Source organism: Desarmillaria tabescens, assembly GCF_030435595.1.
Source record: "Desarmillaria tabescens strain CCBAS 213 chromosome Unknown EV420scaffold_9, whole genome shotgun sequence".
In the NCBI taxonomy this organism is placed as follows: Eukaryota; Fungi; Basidiomycota; class Agaricomycetes; order Agaricales; family Physalacriaceae; genus Desarmillaria; species Desarmillaria tabescens.
In genome coordinates, this window is record NW_026848308.1 from 511,277 (window position 1) to 536,511 (window position 25,235).

The following is a 25,235-nucleotide window of genomic DNA, read 5'->3' on the forward strand; positions in this document are numbered from 1 at the left end:
ATGTGATCCAAGTGCGGAATAGCGAACGAACATTGAGACAGCGAAAGGGGTCTAAAATGTTGCGCCAGCTCAATGTTTACCCTTCGAATGATCATCAAAAGGCGCTATCCGAGCTTCGTGTACATATTGTGAGCACATGAGCCTGTGGAGTGATCAAAGAGAACTTAGCATTACAGGTTATGTCACGGTGCTAGAATAGACATTTTATTTACCGTTACATCGTATCATATAATTAGCTGTACCAAGCGTGTAATCTCCGCATGTACCAGTATCACAGATATCCTGTTGAACTTTTATTCTTCTGGCTCCGACACTCATACCTACTGACTACGCATGATCTTTGAAACAAAAACGCCTCAGTATCACAGGTTATAGGTGGCGGCGCTAGAATGCCCTACCTTGAGGAATTCTGAGAAACGGTCGATCGTAAGTCTATAGTACGCAGTCGACCCCAAAGAAAAGAACAAACCCGCATAGTCAATTTCTCCATTCCCGTCAAGGTCGGCCTCCTTGATCATACTATCGAGCTCCGCGTCCGTCAAGCGTTCCCCTTCGCATTATTCGCATCAGGCTCCAAAGAGCATAAACTAAAGAATAAAACAGTCCCACCAAGACTCGCCATAACTTGCTTCAAATCTTGAGCGGTAATCGTCCCGTTGCTGTCTTTATCCAGGACCTTGAACGCCAGCTTGAGTTCCGCGTCCCAATCTCCCCCAACTCGCCGCTGCATGAGGCCCAAAAACTCTTGAAAGTCGATCGTCCCGTCCTCGTCCCCGTCGACTTGACTGATGATCGCTTGGAGCTCAGCGTCAGTGGGAGTGTGTCCTAGGGAGCGCATCACCGTCCCAAGCTCGGCGGAAGTAATGATTCCGTCACCATCTGTAGGTGAGGAGGCAGATGAGAAACTGTCGAGTACTATTCTTTCTATGAGGGACGACGTGCCTTTGTCGAACATGGAGAAAGCTCCTTTGAATTCTGTGCCTTGGGCGATTAATTCCTACGGTGAAGAGGAGTCCGCCGCAGACGAACCGTTTATCTGTTCTAGTAAACGTAGAAGAGCGAAGACCGCTAAGTGGCTGCATAGATTTCTTGGACTGTCTAGAGCTTACCAAACGACTAAGGATATTTTTTTAGTCGACAGGATCGAGGGGGGACATCGGACGTACCAAATTTTCCATGATTGTGGGTCGCTGCGTGGTCCTGTACCTCGCTCTGGTTCGTCTCTAGGTGATAGATACTTTTTGAGGCCCTTGGCACAAACTTCTCCACGCTGCTTTCACATGACAAGTTCAAGATTCCGAGTTCGTCCACAATGGATTGTTCAAAGGTTCCGGTCCATTTTTAAAATCGCGTTGGCAGCTGTATGTGGTAAGATCCCCTATAGCTGGATAATAGAAGACACTGTATCTCGGAAAAAACAGGGAATGAATGCGACAGGAAAAGCCCCGCATCATAATGACTCTGAATGACTCATAACCCTAGGTGATCGAAGTCGTTCCGTGGCGCCAAGTTGTTCTGGGCACACAATCGCCCTGGCGCTGTTGATCGATTTTCGGATTCGCTTCACCTCCAAAATATACCTCTTTACCTGGAAAGAGATGTCCTGGAAAGAGATGTCCTGGAAAGAGAATCCTTGAACTGATAAGAATTTTGGACCCTGCATAATAAGCAAGAATGAACGGACGATCACCCCGGAAATGAGAATCATTTGAGCACCGCGGAACATGACGCGATGAGCCGGCGGCTACATCGCGCCTCTTGGGGCAGCATATTAGCCGACGGTATACGAGCATGTGCGTAGATCTCCGCCGGTACCTCAGCGAGATACCTTCGCGGCATCGGCGTGTCTTGTACTAGCTTGGCACACTTCATTACTGTTTAAATATTCCTTGCTATTCGTCTTAGCAGTGGTTATGCTTTGTTGGTCTAGTCATTATCATTGGTTCAGTATTTAAAGGTTCGAATTCTTGGCACAACGAAACAATATACACGGGAATGACATGCCAAGATCGCAAAGTAGCGCTCAATCACATATCGCTAGTAAGCAAATATCAGTCAATATCATACGTCCGATACACGGGTTCCGGAAAAACGTACATTCGAGGCAGCAGAAACAACACATGCCGGCTAGACAGGCCATGCAGCAATTTGAGTCGTCGCTCTTCTGGGGTTCTTGTTGGCTAGAAAACGGGTGCGTGAGATTACGCACTGCAAAAAATACGCAACGTACACAATGATTGTCTGAGGCTGCTGCTGGGGCATGTAACCAGGGCCTCCCCCGTAAGCCTGTGGAGGAGGCTGCGTGTTCAAAGGTAAGTGCGTGTCATATTATCGTCTTTCAAAGGAAACTCGCACCTGCGGATAATAGCCGCCTTGGCCAGGTGCGCCTGTCCAGAGAATAAGTGAATCGTAGAAACTCAAGGGATGAAAGACGAACCTTGGGGAGGGTAGTAGGACATGAGGTGACGCGAAACCTCAGGCAATCCAAGCCTTTTATTTAATTTTGGGCATCACGTGTGGCTATTGGAGAAAATGATGTTCGGAACTTCCCACACTTACTTTCCCGGCTGCCGCTCTGCCATTGAGTAAGTAACTTTTATCGGGTTGTCGGGTTTCTCCCTCTCACCGTCGTCTACATGTTTTGGAGGTGTTTATGAAAGAGGTGAGAATAACGCAAAGAGGGAGCTTACTAGATCATTTATCAACATATTTCGCAAGTAGCTTTCAAAGACTCGGAGCGGATGTCGACGACTTCAAAGTGATACCGTACAATTTGGGTACATCTATACAGAAGAGAATGGTAAGCTAATGAATATACGTTAGAAAGGAAAACATACGAGTCCCGATCCGCGAGGAGGGGAATATAAGCGTATCGTCGGAGGGACCATCAGAGCTGTCAATTGAGCAATAAAGCCGGATCATTGGAATCCCGTGCTAAAGATCGATAACAGAGTGCCTTATGGAGCAGCTTGTCCTCAACCAAACTGCGGAGTACTGGCAAGTATCCGGCATTGCGCCAGATGGAGTGGAGTCGCGTCGGGATCACGTGTTATTTAGGGCAGGTCCCGGAGGTTTATCCGTAGTTTCCCGATGATCGTCGCTTTGCACCACTGCATCCATAGCCAACACGAAGCGAATAGTCCTTGAACACGGTTCCCTCGATACCGGGTAGATGCTGGAGGGCAACTGTACTTTTGTTATATCAGAAAGGTAATCTTCAACAATGTCATCATGAAAATATTGTTTCGCGCACAGGCTCTATTCATAGGTTCCTTCTAACGATGACCTGGAGGGCGAGCGGAGCTATCTTCATACTTCAGGTGAGAAACACTATTCGAGAAGGAAGAAGTACGACGATGAAGTACGGGCGTTTACCGAGCGAAGAAGGTGAAGGAATGAAGTGAAAAAGGAACGCTAATTTTGGACTAGATCCAGTAGCGGCAGTTGCCGGGTCCCCGATTCTTTCCTTTGGGCGAAGAAACGGCATGTACATGTACTGTACTACTGTACCATTTCGACCAAGTGTTCATAAATTTGGAAAATTTTGGTCGAAAAAAATACAAAAGAGATCGGGGAGATCGAAAGAAATTTATTGGCACCAACTGTTTTTTCGGAGCGTTACGCGTTACTGAACACTTGGTCGAAATTGTACAGTATTTCGTTCAATTCGAACATCACGCGTCACAGCAAAAAAATCGGAGAACGGAAATAATTTTTTCTCGATTATTCCGATTTCTTTTGGATTTTTTTGGGCCCAAAATTCTTGGGTCGCGTTCGAATTGAACGAAATAGTACAGTATATCCGCTTGTTCAAGCTGCTCAATAAAGTGGTAGTGCAAAAAGCTCGCTCGGCGGCTGCGCCGCCAGCTCGCATTTTGCACACTCTAAATTTAATCACCTGAGCCTGAGTACGCTCCGTTCGACGACCTATACTAAGATTGCAAAGAACGATAAAATTTCTGGCATTAAAATCAAACTCATTGATGAGTTGTCATTTCACACTAGAGGCCCCAAGGAAGGTGAACATAACTTAGTCTGCCATCTAGTATGTGAGAGATCACAAGTTGGTGGGCATCTGAACAGCATCTTATAATTACATGCCCTACGCACCTGGCACCATCTCAAGAAAGAAAATATTATCTCTAATACTGCGCACCTCATGCCATCACAAGGTCGATTAGTCCACAATGAACACATCACAACGTTCATCAAACTGTCACATGGCAGTAAAAATCTGACCATGAACGGGTATGCACTTCCCGAAAACCAGACACAACAATCAGCACACATTACTTGCTGTAGCAAGATGTTCTGATTTGCAGGTTCACATCAACACTGAATTCTCTCACTATATCAAATCTACATGATGTAACAGGAAACTCCATTGAAGATAAGCGGATCCATAATACCACAACGCGTTACCAGAGCGATAGCACTGAGGCAGATTTTTATTAACCCGCTGAGTGGGGCTGTAGAACAGACAGTAGTTGACTCTTGAGGGCATCTGCAGTCACAGAGCAGAAAAAGGACAGTGAAGGCAGGAATCACTTGTGACGTGCAAACAAAAAAGGTGATAGTAGGTGAGAGGCAATGAAGAGGAAATTGATGTCGACAGTTTTCCGACCAGCCCGCAAACCAATAGGAAGTGTTCGGAAAGAAAGGCTTCTCAGCCACAGCGGCAACCGCTCGGCAAATAAGCCGTTGCGTGCCAGATGATCGCCTATCACCAAAAATTACTAAGCTGACCCCGAGTATAGCCCCTGTCCAGACAGTTTGGCACTGCTCAAGACAGTTACGCCCCGATAATAACCCTCTATCGTTTCCTCATTCTTCGGAAAGAATCGGGAAATTTGAATTTGCCACGTTTTTGCAAATTTCTGCATCAAATTATTTTACCAGACTTCTCCTTTTTCGTTCCTTGCAAGGTCAACTAGTCTTTCACAGTGACTCATCAGACACTGTTCGGCTGTGAGGCAAGACGAGTAGTGCAGCGTACATAAGAGCAATCAGATATTGCAGAGTAACACAACCTAATGTTGTATGCGTTGTAGCACTTAGTTACGCTTAGTTGGATGATGGTACTCCCTGGGTACTATCACCCTGTGCGAAAACTACTGCAGTTATTATCACGACTTTCATTAGTATCAGTTTCGCAACCTCTACCCCAAACCCGGCGAATCTGTTCTGCCTTCTGATCTCAACTTCAAGTCGGATCCTCGATATGATCAGTAGCAGAGAAGCCGCGATCAAAAGGCTGGCCCCGACAATGATTTCTTTGACCGTAAAGCTGCGTAAATCTTCAACTGAAAGATGGGTTCTGGCTTTGATGAAATGGTCCACCGTAAATATTGTGAACTAGTATGTTTGGATTGTGTAAAACCGCTTGAATGGAGTCCGACATGAAAGGAAGTCGTACCAGATTGATGCCTCGGGCGTCGAGAGAGAGGTCGGAGCCACCTCAGTTGCATCGTGAACAACAGAGACAGTGTCGCCAAGCCCAGGGCCACAGGAACTCTGGTTCATGATCAGAAGGTATTACTACTGAGTCGCGACAATAGAAATGAGTGAATGGAACTAGACCAAAATGGAGTGAGACAGTTACCCAGGAATTTACCGTGTGCAGAGCGTAAAATAGACAATATATGCAGCCAAGTCAATGCGGTGTCCATCATGATAATGATACCCTAAGAGCCATTGAGAGAATACTGATTCCTGAACGTCACCGCCCGGTGACAATCAACGGCAGAAGAGACGATGCGTATCTCAATGGGAATCAATAGACAAATCGGCATACTTGGACCTGGCCCCCGCCCGAGGCCTAAGCCTCGAGGATGCCTGGATTTATATCAAGTTCCCGCTGATCATGTTGACGAAGTATCGTAGAAGATGCAGTGATAATCAGTCCCACTGATCATAAAGAATTGATAAAGAACCCAGCATCGTCTTCTATCTGTAAGGCGCCCAATGACTCGTTCCGGCATGTTTCGGACAACGGTTTACGTTGCCATTGTATTGTAGTACAGGGCAGTAGGGATTTTTTCTGCGGAAGAGGATCCGAATGAATAGATTAAAGTTACAGACCGAGTGTTGCAATCATCAGAAGGCCAAAGTGAAGGAAAACGAGGGGCAACTTCCGGTGAGACTACATTGGTATAGTAGCAATCTGATGCCTATCCCCGCAGCGCAGGTTAAAAGTGCGTGAAGGTCTCACAATGATGGTCATCATTTGCACTGGTACGCCGCTCCCTTCTTTGATAAGGAGACCAGGAAGGCTGTGCAGTATATCAGGTGCATAGTTGATGAGGTCGAGAGGCGCACAGAAAGTTCCAAGACGACCACGATTCCAGAAATACGAGAGCATGGGGGCTGGACACTCCCGAATATATGATAGATCGTTACACAAAGCTGCAGAGATTGCAATGATGATTGTTAACCAGAGATGGATCCACATCAAGTCCGGAGATAGATGTGAGGTTATACGGTGTCCTAGATATTCCCCGGGATCTGCAGAGGATAATATAACTGGCAGTGCCCCTGGGGAGATTGGCGCTCTGCCACCACACAAGATGTCCACTGTCTCCCTACCCAGTTTAGAGTCCATGTTTCCAGGTATCATCGTCCAGCCAATGCTGAATGTAAATCCCACTGACATTTTGTATTTCAGAGCACCTCTTCAGGGTGCCGCCAGACCTGCGTGTAAAAGGCAGCGAACCGCCCAGATTCATCCCATCCTTCCCACCGCCCACCAATGGGAAGCGCAAAGCATCTTCATCCTTCCACGTCCTGCGCTCGGATGCAAACTCGTCATCTATTTCGTTCAGACATATTGTGCATTCAGGCCCTAGCACCTTGCGGCACCATTCGCCATCACATACTAGCGACTCGACCACGACATCGAGCGAGGGGGAAGGGGACGAAGACTTGGAGAATACTAGTGTTCCGAGCGGCAGAAGGCACGTTTGTAAACTCTGCGGCAAGTGTTTCAATCGGCCGAGTAGCCTAAAGATACATGAGAACACTCATACGGGCGCAAAACGTGAGTTGTATCGCCAGATAAGAATTATAGAGGTCGACTTACAAGAACATGCAGCATTCCCATGTCCCTTCCCAGGCTGTGGACGACAGTTCAACGTCAATTCTAATATGCGAAGGCATTACAGGTCTCACATGGGTATGGACAAAGCAGGGGCGAGCTTATCGGGGTCTCCGGGCACAGCTTCAGCGTCAGACCCTAAATTCAGTTCGCAAAAACGGCAGGTCCGTAGTGATAGAGAGCGTTCGAGCTCGAGGGGTAGTGCAGATAGCAATGAGTTACAGACGTCGAAGAAGTTGAAAATGAGTCGGGACAACCTCGTTGATTTATAGCAGACTCTTGTAGGCAATGATTAAAGCGCTTTTCAGTTCGCGCTCGGCTTATGTATTATGCTTGAATAATGACTGTCATGGTTTCCGTTAACAGCCTCACATAAGAAAGGTCATTGCGTATTAGAAAGTATCATTCCGAGGCCCCGCGGTATAGCACTGAGTATATTGATATTCCTAAGCCGCGATCGTCGAAAGATCGGTAACAATAAAAAAAGCAGACTCATAAAAAGGGGTCAGATAGTCATGTGTCTTTGTGAGATCGTTGTGGGTGATTTCTCCAGTGCCTAGCTCCGAGGTCAACCCCAAAACCCGAAGTAAAAAAAGTACATAGACTTTATGAGACATTCCGGAGAAAACAAGAAATTTGTTCTTATCTACCCAGTGAATGTAGCGATGCTATGGCAGCCGACCCCGAACAATAAGCAAAATCAAGGCACAGGGCACGACGTTGGAGGAAACCAGATCCGGCAGTTTGGTCGGGAAAACGACAAATCAACAACAGACGTAAGCCAATTTATACCTTCAAGGATCAGTGCACCAATGGCCCATTGTAATTGTCGGACATGAAATGGAGATGAACGGAGGGAAAAACGACGTTGGATTCAACAACCTTCAACGACGCGAACGCGCAATCATGCTTGCACGTGATCGGCTGTCACTCGGCATATCCCGGAGTTTCAAATTTGACCAGTCCACAGGGGTAACCTAGTTCGTTGAGTCCTCGACTCATGAGCCCTTGTTAGCCACCACCTACAGTCATTCTGTGTGCAGTTGAGTTCCTTGTTCTGCAGCTCATACTACGTCGTCTGATCCCTTCTTATTGAACCATCTCACAATAGGATGACCAATCTCTTGCGTACAGCCAAATCAGGAAGCGACTGGGGACGAAGAGAACTCCGTGCGTATAATATTGTTGTCGAATACCAGGACGCAACCACCTTTTTTGGCGTCGACCCCCTACCACAACCACCTGTCGCTGCTGAAATCTTGCACAATGTTGCAGCCGAAGTTACGGCAGACGAAGGGAACTATTCACTTTTGCGATACATGGATTTGGCAATGAATCTAGTTCCTGCACAGGAGTCTGCAGTGGACGATTTCGCCATCGAGTTGTTGAGGACATTGGGCTACGCGTGACGACCCAGGGTGGCTCGTTCGCGCGTAGACATTCCGCTTTTCATCTGCGGGGAGCAGCATCATGCAAAAACTGACGTTTGTATTGTGGACTCCGATGAGATTTTGCTCCTTATTCAAGAGGACTGACAACACTTGGTGGAAATAGATCCGGAACCGCAGCTTATAGCGGAAGCGATTGCTGCCTCTCAGGCAAATAACGACAAGCGAACGCGTATCCTCGGACAGGATCCTATCGCTCACAAGATTATGCCTGGAATTACCATGACAGGCACATCGCCCGTGTTCTACAAGATTCCCGTTACCACTGAACTCGCAGATAGTGTTTCGATGGGCCAGTATCCGCCAACACGCACTGTTGTCCATGCACATCTCCCTCCAGTGCTTCGCCCCGCTCGCCGTCTCAGTGAAGGTATGAGACCACTGGACAACAGATTGATAATTCTCTCTTGTTACGAAACATTCAAGCAGTTTGTAAACTAGTCGGTACCTCATGCATGATCCACAGAATAGGACTGAAACTAATGACTGCTTGTAGAATTCGAACCGGAATGAGGAGGACAGAGTCTAGGAGGTAAAACTCCGAACTGTCAGCGCTTCTTCTGTACAATTAATAGGCTTCAGCAAGTTTGTTTCTCAAAAATCTTTCCTATCGACTCTGGATATGTCATATGGTGTATGGCCTCAAGGTGTGGACGAGCTGAGTGGGCTGTATCGCAAAGTCATCCCGCATTGGCGAATTAGCGAATCTCCCACCTGAGGCCGAGCGCTTGCCATACCTATGGGGTGTCGGTTCATCTGGACCTCTCTTGATACAGGTGCTTGATCAACCAGCCTCCTTCACCTGTGTCAAATTTTTGACGATGGGGAACTGCTTCTCAGAGACCTTTGGCGAGCCGATTCTAGTCGCCATTCCGCAGATGCAGTCACCGGAGAATCTGCTGTAAGTTCATCACTGTGTCTTTAGGAATTTATGGCTGTTGACAGAGTATTTTCAATAGTTGGGGCATGTTTGACGCTGATATCCCTATCAATCCCAATATTCTGAGAGACCCGCCCCGTTCAGAAACGAAGGGCGAAATTATCATTCGTGAATTTTTCGGAGGTCACTCGGGACATTATGTTTTGAAATTTCTGCCGTTATTTATCTCCGCCAAGCGACGCTCCACAGGAGTTTCTGCTTCCTTACTATCACCATGATGGTTGGTATCCTCGCTTTCTTCTTGTTGGCAATATCTACGACGGCCTTAGCATTCAGTAACGAGTCAGACCTCGCTGTTGATACACCGTAAGCTCATCTATACCATGAGATGCATTGGGGCTCATGATTTCCCCCAGTTGCACCCTGGTTCAATGCAATGACACCCTCCTCAAGTGGAGCGGCGGTTTCTGTGCGTATTTGTATTCCCTGTTTGTATGCATAATAACGATAGGCCCGGTTATTTCAGCACCTTACTACGTCGTAAGTTCTATCTTGCTCTCAAACCCACCACTCTGGCTTACCCTTCCGCAGTTGTATAACCACCTAACTTCCAATTCTATGACCAATTACTTACTATTACATAGCATCGTCCCAGGAAGCGACCCGGATGGTCCCATACTCGAAGACCTAGGTCAACAGGACGATACGAACGTAACATGGACTGTCAATCTTTCCGCAGGTGGGCCCAACATCTCTCCTTTCCTTTATACACCCATGCTGATCTCACCTCAGGAACGTCAGTCATCATAGCAATCCGCGACAGCGAAGCTGTGAGTATCCAGAGCGACGTTGTACAAATTCGAAATGGCAGTACGTGTCGGTTACCACTATTTGTCTGAAGATTACTCACGACCTGTTTAGCGAACAGCACCTGCCTAAATGAATAATTCACATGGACTATATATGCATTATATGACTCGTCTGTCCGGTATTAGCAGAATATGCGTATAAAATCGTCCTTCAAAGAATGAGACCCAAAAGCCCGCCCAATAATCCCACAACAATCGTCACAAGGAGACCCACGACAGGGAGGAGCCTATAGCCATATCAAAATCGGCTCGTAATCGGCGTAAACAAAACACGCACAGAGGAAGCAACAATGCCAGAAGACCTCCCACTATTCCAACGACAGCAACGAGCAGTCCTGCAAGAACACCACCCACGTCCAGAAGGATAGAGCCCAAGTCCAAGGAAGACGAATCGACACTGGCAGTCGTCAAACCGTCCATCGTGCCCGAGATATCCTAGAGTACATATGAGATCGGAGGAGGGGAGGAGAGTATGATCAAGCGTACTGTGACGATCCCGGCTACCAGGGTAGCGAGCTCCTGATTCGTACCTCCTACAACGACCGAAGACTTATCCAAGCTTCCCAACTCGGACGTCGCGTTCTTGATTGCCCCCATGAGGTCGTTGATGAGGGGCATAACCAAGTCCTGAGTGAGAGTGTTGTTCTTGATGAGACTCTCTAAAGTACGGCAGGTAAGCGTTAGTCGATGTTTTCACCATAGTTGTATGCATACCAATTTCTGGTAGGATCTGATCGGCGACGCCCTTGAGGTCGCTGAAGATGTCGAGAACATTTACATCTGCACGGGCTACCAAGTCAGTGTCGAATTTGACGAGGTCGGCTTGGAGAGGTGCTGGAGAAGCGAGGATTGGGCTGACGGCGAGGAAGAATGCCGAAGCTGCAGTAAGTGCGCGGAAGAAGAACATGGCTGCTAGAGAAGGACTGCTAGTGAAGGAAGGAAATTACGTAGAAGACTCGATGAGTGAGTATGATTTGCGGTTGCCCATAGTCCTTTTATACGAAGAAATATATTGCACTACCAGTACTAGCAAGCCAGAGACAGTCATTGTCGGAAACGCGAACAAGAGAAGGAATTGCGTTGATGGTCCGAATAGAACAGCCACAAGAACACATTTAACCCATGGTCCCGACGAAGAGTGAGCGGTACATCCTCTGAGGCCCAAGGAGGCGTGGGAGGGATCCGCGTGCCTTCTTGATGAATAGACCAAATTCCAGATTTCGGGAAATGCAGGGTCTGGAATTCCGTCATGAACTTGGGCTTGGCGGGAGTCGTAAATAGAGTGTACCCCCGGTGATATATGAGCCCAGGAAGCTGCAGCCCCGAGACTACTATCGCCAGGTTAGCAACCGCATCAGAGAACATTTAATTTTGGCAACTGAAACAGTACGATGACAAAACCAAGTTTAGAACACGCGTCTGGTGCTGTCATAGCAGCAAGGCCATGGTGGAGTCAATGCTTTGTAAGCGATAAGTTCGGAATACGCGTCAGGAGGGCAGTCGGGTTAATGCAAGGTACATTTATTTTGTACCACGTGGGAGTCTCGGCACTTTCATTCTTCCCTCATCCACCCATCTCAAGCTCTTTATGATTTCTTTTTCCTGCCAATTGTATCTCCCATCTATTCTAATCACATTGATATATTCAGGGGGAAACTTCAACAAGGTATGGGCGCACATTTCCATCTCACCGAGCCGTCAAGAGTACCTATCACCGACTTTCGAAATCAGTTCTGTCTGCATCGGCTTGTCTGCTAAGCTTCTGATGGCTTCAAGGTCATGTCGTCACTGTGTTTAAAAGATCCTATTTCGACGCTCCACATGGCCTGGAATCCAAATACCAATCCGTAGGAGGGCGGGCCGCTGGCATATCTAACATATCTATGACTCTACGACGATGCCACTCGGCCTACATTCTCGTCAAATCGGCGACATATCTGATATCAAGCCATGTGGGGACAGCATGAGAAGCCTCAAATATACGTCTTTGATCATTCGCTTCTTGACGCATAGCTTAGCCGTCTTAACATGGTCTACGGAGCACCGAGTTAGCCGCAAGTCATCCACGGATGGCAGTTAGGTTACTAGCATTCCTTTGCACAGACACCTCTGAAGGATTTGTATCACATCGTGGCTGTCAAGTTGCCAGGCGCAGGTGACAGCGCCCCGAGAATTTACGCGCGACCACCTCAACGTAGCTCAACGTCATTTATTACGCTTCACAGGATATAGACGTCACTATCGATGACACCAATTATCTGTTTAACTATAAGAGCAGGTGCCAATGGTTGCGTGGAATATAGATGCTTACAATTTACAGATACCTCCCTGCCAAAAAGTTGGTTGGGGATGGTCGCCTGTGCCGCCCACAAGCCCGTCAAGCTCCGATGCCGGCATCTCGGCCTGATCGTTCCACTAACTTTGCCGTCTACTACTTGCTATGCACCATTCTGAGCATCGCTGACATCTAACATGGGCAACTGATCGATGATCATACAGGTCCCCCGAGAGCGAAGTCGCTCGGCGACGAATAGACTATCAAATAGAAATAATTTAACTCCAAGGTCGGTGTTCTGTCGACGGTACTTCGTGATGACCTACTGCTCAATGGGAAGAGACGCGCCGAGTTCTTCCACATCGCGACAGTAGCATATCGGCGAGAGAAAAAAACGCGACCCCGGAGGTCATTTTCTAATATCTCCCTAGCACCATGGATTGAAAGCCACGCACAAACATTGCAGGAATCGTATCTGTGACGGTCAACAGAAGGTCGTATTGCTTGGATCATCACTAAGGGTCCTAAGAACCTTAGTGTTGGTGAGAAATGCGTATTATCTGCAGGGCAGGACCTGATTCATGCATCTAGGCGAAGTGATATTCGCAAGATATACAGATATGGTCACCTGAGAGCACGTCATAACATCGAAGAGCCCTGCTTGGTAAGCCCGGCTTTCTTATGTGCTCGTCGGCAGGAGAAGAAGCAAATGTAGCGCATGCCCTGCCATAAGCAAGTGGAGATGAAGAATGCCGAAGTCCTTGCCGTTGCATTGCCTATCACGCGTGGCTTACCCGCGACATCCAGAGTGGACGTGTGCCTTCTCATTCCACCTTCTGCAACTGGTTGTAATCCACCAAGAGACACCGCGTTCGCGCTTCATCAATCATTCCTTGCCTTGCTATTGCTCATAGATTCGTCAGCTTCAACTTTCTCGTAGCATTCGTAAGAGACTCTTAGCTAGAGTTTTAAAATCGCCTCAGTGAACTTCCTACTCTTCTATTTTCGAAGATTGAACTGTACGTCATTTACACTCCATCGTCGGCAGCTGACATAAGCCTCTGCTCTTAAGATAATATTCTATCAAACAGTGAGCCGGGTCGCGCGCTGCATGCATCATCTTCCGTGATGCTCTTTTCGTCTCCATTTCCGTATCAGCGTTCATGCTGAACCCCGCTTTAGCATCTCGTTACCCAGAAGGCCTAGTTTACACACTTCTGGTCCAGTGTCCAGAACGTGGATACGCGAGCACAGTCTCGTCCAAAACAACGATAACTTTCCCTATTCTCATGGCTGCTGGTAAGTCGGCGCTTTTCCCTGCCACCCGTCATATTATTAATATTAACTTCAGCCACGAACGGATCACAAATTATCTCTTCTTCACTGTCCGGAGATCTTCGTGGACCATCGGAGCCGCGATACGCACGACATTTATAAACGCATTTAAAAACAGGTCAAAGACCCACAGAGCCACCAGCTTTCCTCCCCATGGCCACGATTCGTCAATGTTGTGAAGTCGTTGTCATTTCACTCATTCTACGTATGTGCTTTTGTTCTCATTCTCTCGTTACCATCCTAGTATCACTTTACGCAGCGTTCTACGTTCTCGGCCGACTCGCGACATCGTTTTTCACGTATGAACGCCCCAAGACTTGGCGTGCTGTCTGCACGCATGCATTGTTTCGATTGGCCGCGCACAGTGTGACCTTCGTGAAGCTCATCTTGGTTGAAACTACCGATACATACATTAAGTGGACCAATAGCGCTGGAGTCGTACCCGTCATGGAAGAGCTACCGGACGGTGCGAAGCTCCTATGGATGGGTCCAAAGAGACTGGACAAAGTTCTATTTTACGTGCACGGTATGCCATGTTTGGCTTGGTCGTCTCTAGTTGAGCTGAAGGACGTCCAGGTGGCGCATTCTTATTTGGCTGCAGTCCATCGTTCATGCACTTCTTCCGGCTTCTACAATTAGAACTCAATAAGCGGAATATCAATATAGGCATCGTTTTACTGGCTTATAGTTCGTCCGCGGCTCTTTTCTGGGTTCCCGTCTCGATTCTAATTGGCTATTTCTCTAGAACTTGCACCGGACGCGGTATTCCCCAGCCAAGCTATTGCCGCCAAAAACGCTCTTGAACATCTCTTTCGCGCCGGAGTACAGCCACAGAACCTTCTCATTGCGGGGGACTCTGCCGGAGGGAACCTCGTCCTCCAAATCTTACAGCATATTATTGATCCGCGACCGACGATTCCTCCCCTTACTGTCACTCCAACTTCAAAGTTTCTCGGTGTCCTGCTCATTTCTCCTTGGATATGCCTTGACGGAGCTGAGTCGTTCAAAGTCAGTGACAAGTACGACCTAATCAGTGCACGTACATACCATTACTTGGGCAGTCAGATCCTTTGTGATGTTCCTGAAGGAGATAAGGCATTCATCGATCCCGTAGGATTTGGAGGCCGACCATTTATGATCGATACGCTGGCACATAAAGTGCTGGTTACCTCAGGGGAGAAGGAGTGCATGCATCCGACACATAAGCTGCTGGTGGAGAAATATTTGAAGGGAGACGTGCACTTCGCGGTTACGAAGGGAGTCAATGGGATCCACGATGATATGCTCTTTGATTTTGTGATTCCAGGGGAGAAGGAGGAACGGTTGAGTCCAACGACGTGGGTGATCATTGATTGGTGTGCGCGGTTGTTTGGTGAGAAAGGGTGATGCTGTGGCTTTTTATTCGATGACGTAGCAATACGTACCTGCGTTACCCAATGGTTTGGCGCTCAGTGAAAAATTGAAGAGTATTTATATAAGATGAAGGACTGGTTCATGTCTGAATTACGACTTTGTGGGGCTCCTGACAAAACACCGGTGATCCAGCCCCACCAAAATAGCCTGGCGTCATTGATGAATGAAACGAGATGCTTTAGTCTGTAATAAGCACCAGCCTTCTCACAAGGCGCCGTAAACCATGTCGGAGTCCCCGCCTTGAGGTGCGGCAATTTGTGATGACCAAATCGGGATTAGGGGCACCCTGTGGATTTTTGCAGGCAAGTTCGTTCATCCATCATCTGGTCTACCTCTGACACAAAGAGCAGAACAATAGAGACTTAGAGAGCTTTGAAATGAAAGTTTCTCTGTTGCTAGTATACAGTTCGTGCCAGATGTGATTTTAGGTTGCTTTTTTCGACGCATAGAAGTGCTGTCGCTTCTCTAAATCTATAGAAGAATCTTCAGCGAAGAATCTGAAAATCACAGCGAAATCAATACCATGAGCCCACATCGCCGCGCCGACCCTATTCGAAATGGTGAAGACAATGCCAATGATCGGTAGACCCTCAAGTAGGGCTGCAGTAAAGCCAAAGACTACAAAAATAGTATTACGAGATGTGAATTCCAGGCCAGGTCTTGGTGCTCACTTCTATAGTCCCACTTTCTTTCTTCCATGAAAACGGCAACTTGTGCAGGAGTCATTTGTTTTGCTTCGAAGTATCGCCTATGGAGAACTCGAGCAGTCCCGAGGCCTTTGAACCACGCAGAGATGAAAAGTCCAACAAGCGGAACAAGATCAAAAGGCCAAAGCATTACTAGAGAACAGATATAGCAGTCATATTTTGAGAAGTATACGGAAAAGATGTACGCTTAACGACGATGGCGCCGAGACGCCCGCTGAGCCAGCGCTGTACGAGAGGAGTTTTCTTGACTACTGGAGGATTCGTCCATTCTTCAACATATGGTTGCCAAAAGTCGGGACCCTTTCCTCGGGAAGCGACTGTTTGTTCCCAGGCACGGTCTCGAGCAATGCGCATGTTGCGTGAAAGGAAGAAGCGTATGATAAAGGTCACTTGTGACGCCACCAGGACTCCAGTTGCATCTGGACGCTGTAATTAGCTTATTATAGAATAGAATAAGAATAGCTTACAGGTGTAAAGACTGAATGGCATTTGATACCCGAATAGCGTGTCCCCCGATAACCCGGTTACACGAGGTGAGCTACGTGTCGACGACTAAGCGCGGCAGGTAGACTGCTTCGACATGAAAAACGTACTTGGCCATGAAATACTCAACAAATTTTCTTTGTATGCTAAAGGTCAATGCACTCTACTGGGGTTAAGATCCCTTTCGCCAATTCATTCGAATGAAACTGACCCATATTAGGCTTACAATGGCCCCTCTCTGAGTCCCGTGCCTGCATTTCGCCCATACAGGTTGGTAGAGCGTTTTATCCGTGAAAAGACGATAGACGCCCACAATCACGTAGGATGGTGGGAATTCCAGACGAAGAGTTGCTCGCTCCAGCTCAGCTGGTATGTTGGATTTTGCCTCGGAATCAGAAATGGAAAACAATGCGTCTTGTGCCTCAGGGCCGTCTGCTACCGCAGACATATCGTTTTTCTGTTATGCTTGCAAGATGCGAGATGATGGTGGTTAGAAATGAAGATGTTCAGGAATTAAGCGCGTGTCGTCATCAAGTTGTTGGATTATGTAATAATGATAATCAGCGGGAGCGGATCTGTCGGAGATGCGGGCCGGCGTGGCGACGACTTCTTTTCTTGCTGTCCGTTCGCCGTACGTATCAGCGTGAAAGCGAAAGATACACGCATCTCAAGAGTATTTTTCTTCAGCAAATGTGAGCAATTCTCATTAACGTTAAGTCATATCTAAACTAGCCTCCTTTCTTGGCATAGCCGACTTGCGGGGCGCCTTGATACAAATGGTTCTTTGGGGGAACTCGTTAATACAGTAAATAGTATAGGTTCCTTTCCTGTGTGCAGCTGATTATGGCTTCCACATATCACTGTAACAATCATGGTTCCAATCTAAGGACTCTCAGATTCGGCACTTGATGCCCGAGGTTAGTTTGCCATCTGTGTACTTCAATCTGGAGAGGTGCACACGTTTATTTGACAGTTTAACTCACAGTGTTACAGGACCTGCAATCATGATCTTCATGATCTGTTTACCCGACTACCAGTTGGGGGCTCAACTCGAGCAATACTCAAGATCCGGTGTACTGACGAACGCCCGATTATCGATGATAACGGAGGCTAATTATGGTACGCCCAAGCGCCCAGGAATTTACCGATCTCCAGAATCCGTCAACAGCGGACCAAATCGTTACTTAAAGACATCGTTAACCCTCCAGGTTCTCTTTCCTTCCACCATGGAAAGGTTTCTAGAATCACCAGTCAAGGACTCTGCCGCGACATTCGCCGCTGCAGTAGCTGAAACAGCACGAATGGCCTTGGTGAGCGCTCATCTTATTGCCTGTTAAACGACATCGCTTGACAGGAAGGCTAGAATCGCTCTGGTGTGCAAATAATCCTATTCGACATTCACGTGTATAACCTGCCGTTCCACTGACTACCTGACTACCTGGCCCCAACCACCAGAAAGTAAAGACTCCGCTTTTTCGATTCTCACATATCCTGAATATCGAGAAACGTTTTTGACAACGATTACGTTTCCTCCGCATAACAATCGACAGGAATGTCGGAAATTCCGTGTCTCGAGCGGTCCTTGCATGAACTCGCATATGTGCTTATCGCAAATACACACCGGAACTTGAACGCTGGCCGACACTCAGAAATAAACATCAATGTAAGCACCTTATTTCCATATCGACCATCGCATCTATCTTTCTCTCGTCACAGGATTGCCCCAGGACTTATCTATTCTCCATAGGATACCATCCCGTGATAAGCTATCATCTTCTGGGCAGTGCCGATGAGCTGATATGCCAAGTTATGGAACTAGATGTCTGAGGTAATTAAATAGGCGTTGACAGTTAATGTCCGGTGCTATAACCCCTCTCTGAGTACTCTCAGGATGGTGTGCACCTTTCCTACAACTGGCGTTTTCTCTGTTGCGGGTGAGTTCTATGAGCGTGATGTACATCGAAGCTAACGGTGATCTGTCCACTGATTCTAAGACCCCTCGCTACGCTTACCCGCAGGTTCCTGCCACTACCCTGCAGGTTGTATGGCCACTTAGGGTCGAAATCCCTCCAGGCAGCCTTGCGAGTGTCCACTCTATATCCTGTCACCCCCGGAGTTTCCGATTACCCGCATACAGATCATATAGCCACTGATCGGCGAGCTACAGATAGATTTGCACAGTCCTTGCGCGGCACATAAAACTAATCATGAATTACCGCATACTCCTAACGCGGCTTTCCTTGGCCTGGTAGATACAAGCCTTGTTGGTAGTTCACATGGTGAGCAGGGGCGCTCAACACAACTTCCATTGAGATTTCCTGACCGAGCATCCTAGTTGAATTAGATGCTATATGGAAGGCGCTTGACGCCGGTTATTCATTGACATTGTATGTATCAAACAACGGCTGCTGTATTATTCATGATGGTGGGGATGGCGGGCTTCCGTGGTACCTTTCGTTTTGCATTTTCGTACTCTAAGCTGATGGAATTTCTCCCCACTTCTTGATGATCGGGTATTATGAGTACGTTTTGCTGGGCTTCAAGAGGGCAATACTTTACGGTGTTGTGCATGCTATGATTGTCCTGTAGGGTCCGGCTTACTTTGTCTTTCATCAGGCTGCAATATTGAGGCTAGGATATATCCATGTTGACGACATGCCTACTTCATTACTCCGTGGTGATACGCCTTTTTAATTCACGTGCGATCATATAGTGTGTAACCTCCTCACTTAGTCTCCAAATAGACTTACCTCGCTTTGAGCTGTGGCTACTGCAACGTACCGGTAGTGATCATTCATTCTGATGATAAAGATGGACCCGCGGGATGCTGTAACCTTTCTTCAACCTTTCCTTCTCCTTTGACAGCTCACGAAATCGATTTGTCTAGTCCTTGCTCACTTATGTCTCTCGTCTTTTGTATCATGGGTCAGGCTTGCTTACTACGACTATTAACTAGTACTGCCTTTCGGCCAGATCAGTTTCCGGTGCCATTGTGAACGGTGTTTCGTATAGTAGTGATATTAATTTCGTTGGTTACTCCGAAACCAATTCTGCGTCCAAAGCTGCCTTTAATCTCTTAATGCTTTTGTGTTGTTAGACGCGATCACGTGCAGCAGTAGCGTTCTACAAATTGAAAGTGACTTGGTGAATGTTCAAGGCAGCTCTATGCCTTAATATAGATATTGCCGATTCACAAACGTATAAATTCATTAATTTATGTTCTTCAGGTTTTTTAGTTCAGCGTTATGATGCTATATCTCCATTCCGGGCTCTCCCCGATGTGTGGGAGGCGATTTCCATCCTTTGGGATTTATTCGATAATGGCACGGTGCGGCGTACAAATCTACAAACAATAATGAAGACTACGGCTTAAAGTTATTTCTGGCCCTGGCTACCGGAAGTAAACCTGGGTTCGAAATCTGACTTCGGGCTATTGCATCCGCTTTCGACCATTCTATTCAACAGATTTCATTTCCACAATCATTATCGTTTTTTTCTTGTTCCCGAAGTCTCCATAAGGAGATGAATGATAACCCAGATGTTCTTTTGATTACAGCCGGTGTCAGAGACAAGGGGATCGATCTTCCTCGAGCAGGAGCCACTTCTTTTCATGTGGCTCTTCCCACATATTTACCTAAACCATATCTTTGCATCTATCCCTGGGGACGATTATCTTGGTTGGGAATGATTGCTAGATTATCGATGAGTCCTTTTAGGGCGTATGCATTATATACATGATATCCTCGTATACACACTTGTAATAAGGTTCGGGTCCTCATTCGGTACTGATTGGAACATATCCATTTACTCCATAGTACCAGAACCTAGATTCCAGTGACTAAAATGTACCCGGCGGGAACTCCACACTGTTGCGGAATTTCATGAACAGCGGTGGCGCCAAATTCGATGTCGATCTTCGCCTGGGATTTCTGGGATCTCTCGATCCTCGAAATGCAAGCTTGAATAAGATTACCATGCCTGTACCATGCACTTACGTGCATGTTTGGCACTATGGCACTCACTTCTTATAGCGGAACCGTTTCTTTCCTTTAATATCTGTTGGCTGCATTTCATTACTCAGGAGTCGCGTATCAACTTCGACGTAATACTACACGTTGTGAGTACTTCAAGTACCACGCGCCATCGACTTGGAATCTCTTGTTTGAAATATCATTTCGTGCGGCCTACCTGTATTCTGCTTCCTAGAAAACGTAGCATTCACAGGATACGCCTTCGTGCATGAAGATCGTGTATAAAATAAGCTGCTGCTCCTTTGGACGGATCATTGCGGTCTACAAGGTCCGACATCTAAATGCTAGCTTCTTTGATATCGGGCTCTGTCCGAGCACTTATATCCTCGGGAACTTTCTCCAGGCATTCACCGATACGTCCAATTTTCCTCCTTTCATAGACCATGAAGTACCAAGAACCGGCGTCAACTGTAAATCTTGCTTTATGAAGGTGGCTTAGTCACCCACCTCGTGCTGCAAGCCTTACCACCTGCACACCAATTGGTCTAAATGTTCGCATGCTTATCTAAGTTCATGGGTTGTCCCGACCGGGTTGTTCCTTGAATCTCAGAGATCAGAAGCTAAAATACTCGTGGCTCACGAGTTGCTACCATATCCGCAATCACATTCCCTTCGATCGACGTCAAGCTACACCTAACGTCATGAAATACTTTCTCGGCAGCAGGGGCGAAGCTCTTAATGAACCACCCCTTTCGCATATTTGGGACAGCCATTGTGAGAATCGTTCGTTCTACGCACGCTCCAGGGTCATTACGGCAAATATTCTTCGCCGTCGAGACCATAATTGCTGTGGTAGCACTGTCATCATGTGAGTGCGTGTATTCGAGCGCTCGTTCGAGTGCCGCAAGGCCCTCGCACCATCAGATACCGTGGTCACTTAACCTAATTTATTCATCGCTTCTCTGGAATCGAGAATAACATAAATACGACGCACCTCTTCTTCAATTCCCAATACTCCAATGTCTCTCATCAAAGTCCCTCTTCTATTTTCCGACGCTATTGGCATGCGTATCACAGGGAAACCTCCCAATGACCCCCTCCCTCTCATCGAGCACATCGTGCCCGATTGGAGAGAGAAATTCCTCAAGAGTCTAGCATGGCCCTGCGTAATTCTGAGAGTAAGTAGGCGTCGGCGACAGTTTCATCCTCCGTCTCATCAATATCTCATTGACAGGCAATATATTGGTCCGCCGGCATCATTGAAATGGCCGTTATCGTCGCTAACCACACGCCGTCATTGGCCGTGTCACGGTTCATCACGTCCACCATCGTATTCAACAACAGGAATCACGGAATCGCTATAACTCCTCTATTCCTCTTCGGAAACTTCCTCACGATTGTGGGAACCGCGATTCGCCTGCAATGCTACCGCACGCTTGGGCGTTTGTTTACGTTCGAGTTAAGCATTCGTCAGGATCATCGTCTGGTTTCCGACGGTCCGTACGCAGTGGTCAGACACCCCAGTTACACCGGGATGATCTTGACGATTACTGGCGCCATCTGCAGCCAGTCAAGCGGATCGTGGGTGACGGAATGTGGCTTTCTGGACACGTGGTTCGGGAAGGTTTTGGTGATATATTGGCTAGTGGTGGCAGGGGCGGTTGTGACTAGTCTTATTCTGAGGATTTCTGTTGAGGACCAACTGCTCCAGAGGAAATTTGGTAACGAATGGGCCGAGTGGAACCGAAAAGTGCCGTATGGTTTGATTCCTTGGGTATACTGAAGAATAGAAGCAAAGCTAGGGACTGTTCCTCTCTCATGTCGTGTTCATCCCCACCTATAGGAACGAACTCTTTCATTTGTACTAAAATTGAGGAATTAAGTAACTGATAGTAGCTTATCATGAGATCCCGTGTAGCATACCGATCTGTATCTTGTACATGATGCTTGGACAGAAGACTTTACCGCAATTTTCTCGACTCCGTATGTCCGGTGTTCTAGAGGAATTCTCTGTTCGACAATGAAAAGCCAAGCTCAACGCCACGTACATGAAAAGAACGTGTGTCGTTACTAAGGGCCAGAAATCGGTAGCGCTGTTGAATACACTCGTCTGTCTGTGATGTTGATCCTTGACAAGGGTGGAAGCGGCATCCGTACATTTGGGCGGACTTGTTTGCATCGGCTCCACAAGTCAGGCGTCGCGCCCATATACATCTACGACGCCTAAACATATGGCGTTCCGGCGACATCATTAAAAAATCGATTTAGGTCCAGGTCCCCGCATCGAACTGAATCTCGCAGAATGAGAGTGAGAGAAAGTTACGTGAACTGCATTAAAGCGGCGTACGGACTCAGGTAAACGAGGGGAAGATTTGACAGAACGGGGAGGAGAAACCTGCGAGAGCCAATGGACCGGGAGGAATGCACGAGGGCCATTCATTGCCAGGAATTTCTATGATCCAGGATAGGCAACGCATGACGCAAGAAGGTGGAGATGAGTGGTATTGGTATGAAGAACGAGGGCAACAAGGAACCTCCCCACGAGTGGGAAGACGGGATTTATTAATGGGTAAGAAGAACTGTGCGTGAATACAAGTTATCAAACGTGATTTGTCCTCCCTGAGGGCCAGCTCAGGTTGGCGGCGATCAACTCGCAAACGTCTAGGTCAAAGAGGTTGGTGCCCGCGAATAGCGTATGTCAAAAAATGATTATTTGGGCCGAAAGATCGCTTCTACGGTCCGCAACCTAAAAGATAATCGCGCAGTCGACTCCATGTTCGAAAGGGCTGGATGAGGCCATATACCATCATGAAATTGGATAGTAAGCCAGCAACTGTGCTCAGGAAGCGTGTTTAGCTGACGTAGGTATGGCTCGTGGATTTACTCCAGTAAAGCAGAACATGTAAGAAATGTTATCGAGCATCTATCCTTGATATCAGATTTGTTTGACGAGAAGCGAAAGAGAAATCACTGACGTCTAGGAATCCCGAAGCCCGAAACGTTCATCTCTGCTCATCAGCGCCTTACGCACTGAAGCTTAACGTCACGGAGCTTCACGTTCTACGCGAAGAGGTGCACGGTGACCAAGACGCGCTTTTTGATTTCGCAGTTCCGTACGCCGTTTCAGGATGGCAGGCAGGCCATCAAATACCAAGTTACCAGCTGCCTGCCATCAAATATCATGTTACAAGCAGCCTTATAGTGGTCGCACTCGCCCGGTCTAAGGCTGGAAAAATTGTAATCCAACAAGCAAGGTTAATAAAGGTGCCTCTTACAGTGACTTCAGAAGATAAAAGATAAAAGCGGCACAGATGCGTATCATCTGAATAGATAATGGAGGTTGTCATGCCAGCAACACTGGCTGGTTAGAATCTATGAGCGAAGAATCCCGTTCCAGGGAAGGCCTTGCGGGGCGACAACGACATGAAGAATGTGGTCCTGGTTCTTCGACGCGGACACCATTGGATGACACCTTGTTGCGGAAAAACACTACGACCGGAACCATAACGGCTCCATAATGGTTGTGTGCGGGGAGAATGATCGAAGGCCCGGAAATGAAAGTCACAAGACACTGCTGAGAATCTTCAAGTTCTGTTGGGAAGTTTTGTTTCGGAGTGAACAGACGGTTTCTAGAATTAAGTCCTAATTCCCGGATGACTGCTTCACAGCGAGCCGCAATGGATACAACATCAAGGTGCGGTAACTGCTGTTACAGATACAGCATTGGCGAGGCACGTCCGTAGACACATGCCTGTGGGTAATAGGGACTTGACGGGTGAAGATAGAGGCCAGAACTGTACTGCTGGTATTCCCAAGGATAGATATGCTCGCCGGGCTTGCCCCTGCGATATTCGCCGCTGCTACGTCCAAGCTGCCACGATTGCTCGCAGAAGAGGAGTCTCCGTAACGGTCACAGGACGTGTCTCTTGTTGGTGGGATAGCAACTGAATGCACTCTTGTTGGTGCGGAAAGCAGACGAAGTAGGTGATGTACGATGACGTTATTGCTCGTGAAAGCACCACAATGCCGTAAGGCGATGTCCGGACGCCACAAATGAAGAAGTCAGGCGTTTTGTGTCAACGGGTCTTATATCTACGATATCCTGCACCGGAGGCATAATGCAAAAGCTTCGTTCGCACCGTATACAATATACAGCCATCCGGGAGATGGCCCGGATTCGAGACCATCAAAAATTTGGCATGGTACCGTACGTGCTCCTGTGGTCGGGATCAAGCTGCATCTACAGCCATGAAGATCATCGTAAGCTTTTATCATTTCATTCATGCGGATCGTTACAATACCTTTTCGGGCCTGTACGGTCCAAACGTCTCTGGACTGCGATGCCCCTGAAACGTATTAAACGCGTCAACACGAAACCCAATCACTCGCTAGCGTCAAACGAATTCAGAGACGTCTATATTTCGGGACTTTTTAGGCCTTGCAACTATTGAGTACTGCCAAATTTGATCTGACAGCCCAGGAGAGCGACCCACTTGGCAGTCAAAGGTTGACTATTAGTTGAAGAAGGAGTAAAGATTTTTCGGTGTAAGGAATCGTTTGATCTCTTTGTTGAGAGGGACTTTGAAGTGAATGGAAGGTGCTACTGCGTGAGCAGACCACTAGAAGACGGATGAGCATACATTTCCCAGGATATTATAGAACATACCCTTTCATACATTTTAGTGTCATCCAATGCACAGTGAATTCAACTATTGAAGCATATATCCCCGCAGTACATCGCCCCCTCCATGGTACAGCTTG

The 25,235-nt window shown here is 47.4% G+C and overlaps 10 protein-coding genes across 10 annotated transcripts; 5 read left to right on the plus strand and 5 right to left on the minus strand.

Annotated features, from left to right (window-relative positions):
- Positions 1-166: 166 nt before the first annotated feature.
- On the minus strand, positions 167-1,276 carry EV420DRAFT_1524228 (calmodulin). Its single transcript, XM_060472336.1, has 5 exons — positions 1,167-1,276; positions 1,110-1,116; positions 1,030-1,041; positions 943-975; positions 167-879 (listed from the first exon to the last, which is right to left on the minus strand). The coding sequence occupies exons 1-5, from the start codon at positions 1,176-1,178 to the stop codon at positions 539-541; spliced, it is 405 nt and encodes a 134-aa protein (XP_060333973.1). The 5' UTR covers positions 1,179-1,276; the 3' UTR covers positions 167-538.
- Positions 1,277-2,023: 747 nt separating this feature from the next.
- Positions 2,024-2,459, minus strand: EV420DRAFT_1639583 (uncharacterized protein; the record flags this gene model as incomplete). The annotated part of the gene is made up of 5 exons (XM_060476989.1): positions 2,024-2,037; positions 2,098-2,180; positions 2,231-2,298; positions 2,356-2,387; positions 2,438-2,459. The coding sequence occupies 5 exons, from the start codon at positions 2,457-2,459 to the stop codon at positions 2,024-2,026; spliced, it is 219 nt and encodes a 72-aa protein (XP_060333974.1).
- Positions 2,460-4,193: 1,734 nt separating this feature from the next.
- Positions 4,194-4,503, minus strand: EV420DRAFT_1524241 (uncharacterized protein; the record flags this gene model as incomplete). The annotated part of the gene is made up of 3 exons (XM_060472337.1): positions 4,194-4,296; positions 4,329-4,379; positions 4,423-4,503. Coding segments are annotated over 3 exons (235 nt in total), but the record flags the coding sequence as incomplete, so codon positions are not given.
- Positions 4,504-6,555: 2,052 nt separating this feature from the next.
- EV420DRAFT_1183411 (uncharacterized protein) lies at positions 6,556-7,453 on the plus strand. The gene is made up of 3 exons (XM_060466244.1): positions 6,556-6,609; positions 6,665-7,036; positions 7,091-7,453. The coding sequence occupies exons 1-3, from the start codon at positions 6,567-6,569 to the stop codon at positions 7,363-7,365; spliced, it is 690 nt and encodes a 229-aa protein (XP_060333976.1). The 5' UTR covers positions 6,556-6,566; the 3' UTR covers positions 7,366-7,453.
- A 752-nt stretch (positions 7,454-8,205) lies between these two features.
- Positions 8,206-10,459, plus strand: EV420DRAFT_1761604 (uncharacterized protein; the record flags this gene model as incomplete). Its single annotated transcript, XM_060480670.1, has 12 exons — positions 8,206-8,447; positions 8,511-8,581; positions 8,648-8,911; positions 9,117-9,188; positions 9,244-9,442; positions 9,501-9,604; positions 9,658-9,787; positions 9,838-9,890; positions 9,933-9,961; positions 10,013-10,160; positions 10,214-10,291; positions 10,343-10,459. 12 exons carry the CDS (start codon positions 8,206-8,208, stop codon positions 10,366-10,368), a joined length of 1,416 nt encoding a protein of 471 aa, XP_060333977.1. The 3' UTR covers positions 10,369-10,459.
- EV420DRAFT_1183545 (uncharacterized protein) lies at positions 10,297-11,631 on the minus strand. The gene is made up of 4 exons (XM_060466245.1): positions 11,005-11,631; positions 10,777-10,949; positions 10,568-10,725; positions 10,297-10,517 (listed from the first exon to the last, which is right to left on the minus strand). Exons 1-4 carry the CDS (start codon positions 11,195-11,197, stop codon positions 10,442-10,444), a joined length of 600 nt encoding a protein of 199 aa, XP_060333978.1. The 5' UTR covers positions 11,198-11,631; the 3' UTR covers positions 10,297-10,441.
- A 2,290-nt stretch (positions 11,632-13,921) lies between these two features.
- Positions 13,922-15,402, plus strand: EV420DRAFT_1183792 (Alpha/Beta hydrolase protein). Its single transcript, XM_060466246.1, has 4 exons — positions 13,922-14,105; positions 14,160-14,426; positions 14,477-14,587; positions 14,646-15,402. The coding sequence occupies exons 1-4, from the start codon at positions 14,054-14,056 to the stop codon at positions 15,284-15,286; spliced, it is 1,071 nt and encodes a 356-aa protein (XP_060333979.1). The 5' UTR covers positions 13,922-14,053; the 3' UTR covers positions 15,287-15,402.
- A 335-nt stretch (positions 15,403-15,737) lies between these two features.
- On the minus strand, positions 15,738-16,951 carry EV420DRAFT_1265399 (uncharacterized protein; the record flags this gene model as incomplete). The annotated part of the gene is made up of 7 exons (XM_060467274.1): positions 15,738-15,784; positions 15,836-15,931; positions 15,985-16,152; positions 16,206-16,439; positions 16,488-16,558; positions 16,614-16,666; positions 16,715-16,951. The coding sequence occupies 7 exons, from the start codon at positions 16,949-16,951 to the stop codon at positions 15,738-15,740; spliced, it is 906 nt and encodes a 301-aa protein (XP_060333980.1).
- A 1,808-nt stretch (positions 16,952-18,759) lies between these two features.
- EV420DRAFT_1524369 (uncharacterized protein) lies at positions 18,760-19,662 on the plus strand. The gene is made up of 6 exons (XM_060472338.1): positions 18,760-18,782; positions 18,839-18,948; positions 19,007-19,065; positions 19,120-19,215; positions 19,265-19,332; positions 19,391-19,662. Exons 4-6 carry the CDS (start codon positions 19,148-19,150, stop codon positions 19,453-19,455), a joined length of 201 nt encoding a protein of 66 aa, XP_060333981.1. The 5' UTR covers positions 18,760-18,782; positions 18,839-18,948; positions 19,007-19,065; positions 19,120-19,147; the 3' UTR covers positions 19,456-19,662.
- Positions 19,663-21,233: 1,571 nt separating this feature from the next.
- Positions 21,234-22,316, plus strand: EV420DRAFT_1184076 (uncharacterized protein). The gene is made up of 2 exons (XM_060466247.1): positions 21,234-21,652; positions 21,709-22,316. The coding sequence occupies exons 1-2, from the start codon at positions 21,494-21,496 to the stop codon at positions 22,255-22,257; spliced, it is 708 nt and encodes a 235-aa protein (XP_060333982.1). The 5' UTR covers positions 21,234-21,493; the 3' UTR covers positions 22,258-22,316.
- Positions 22,317-25,235: the final 2,919 nt, after the last annotated feature.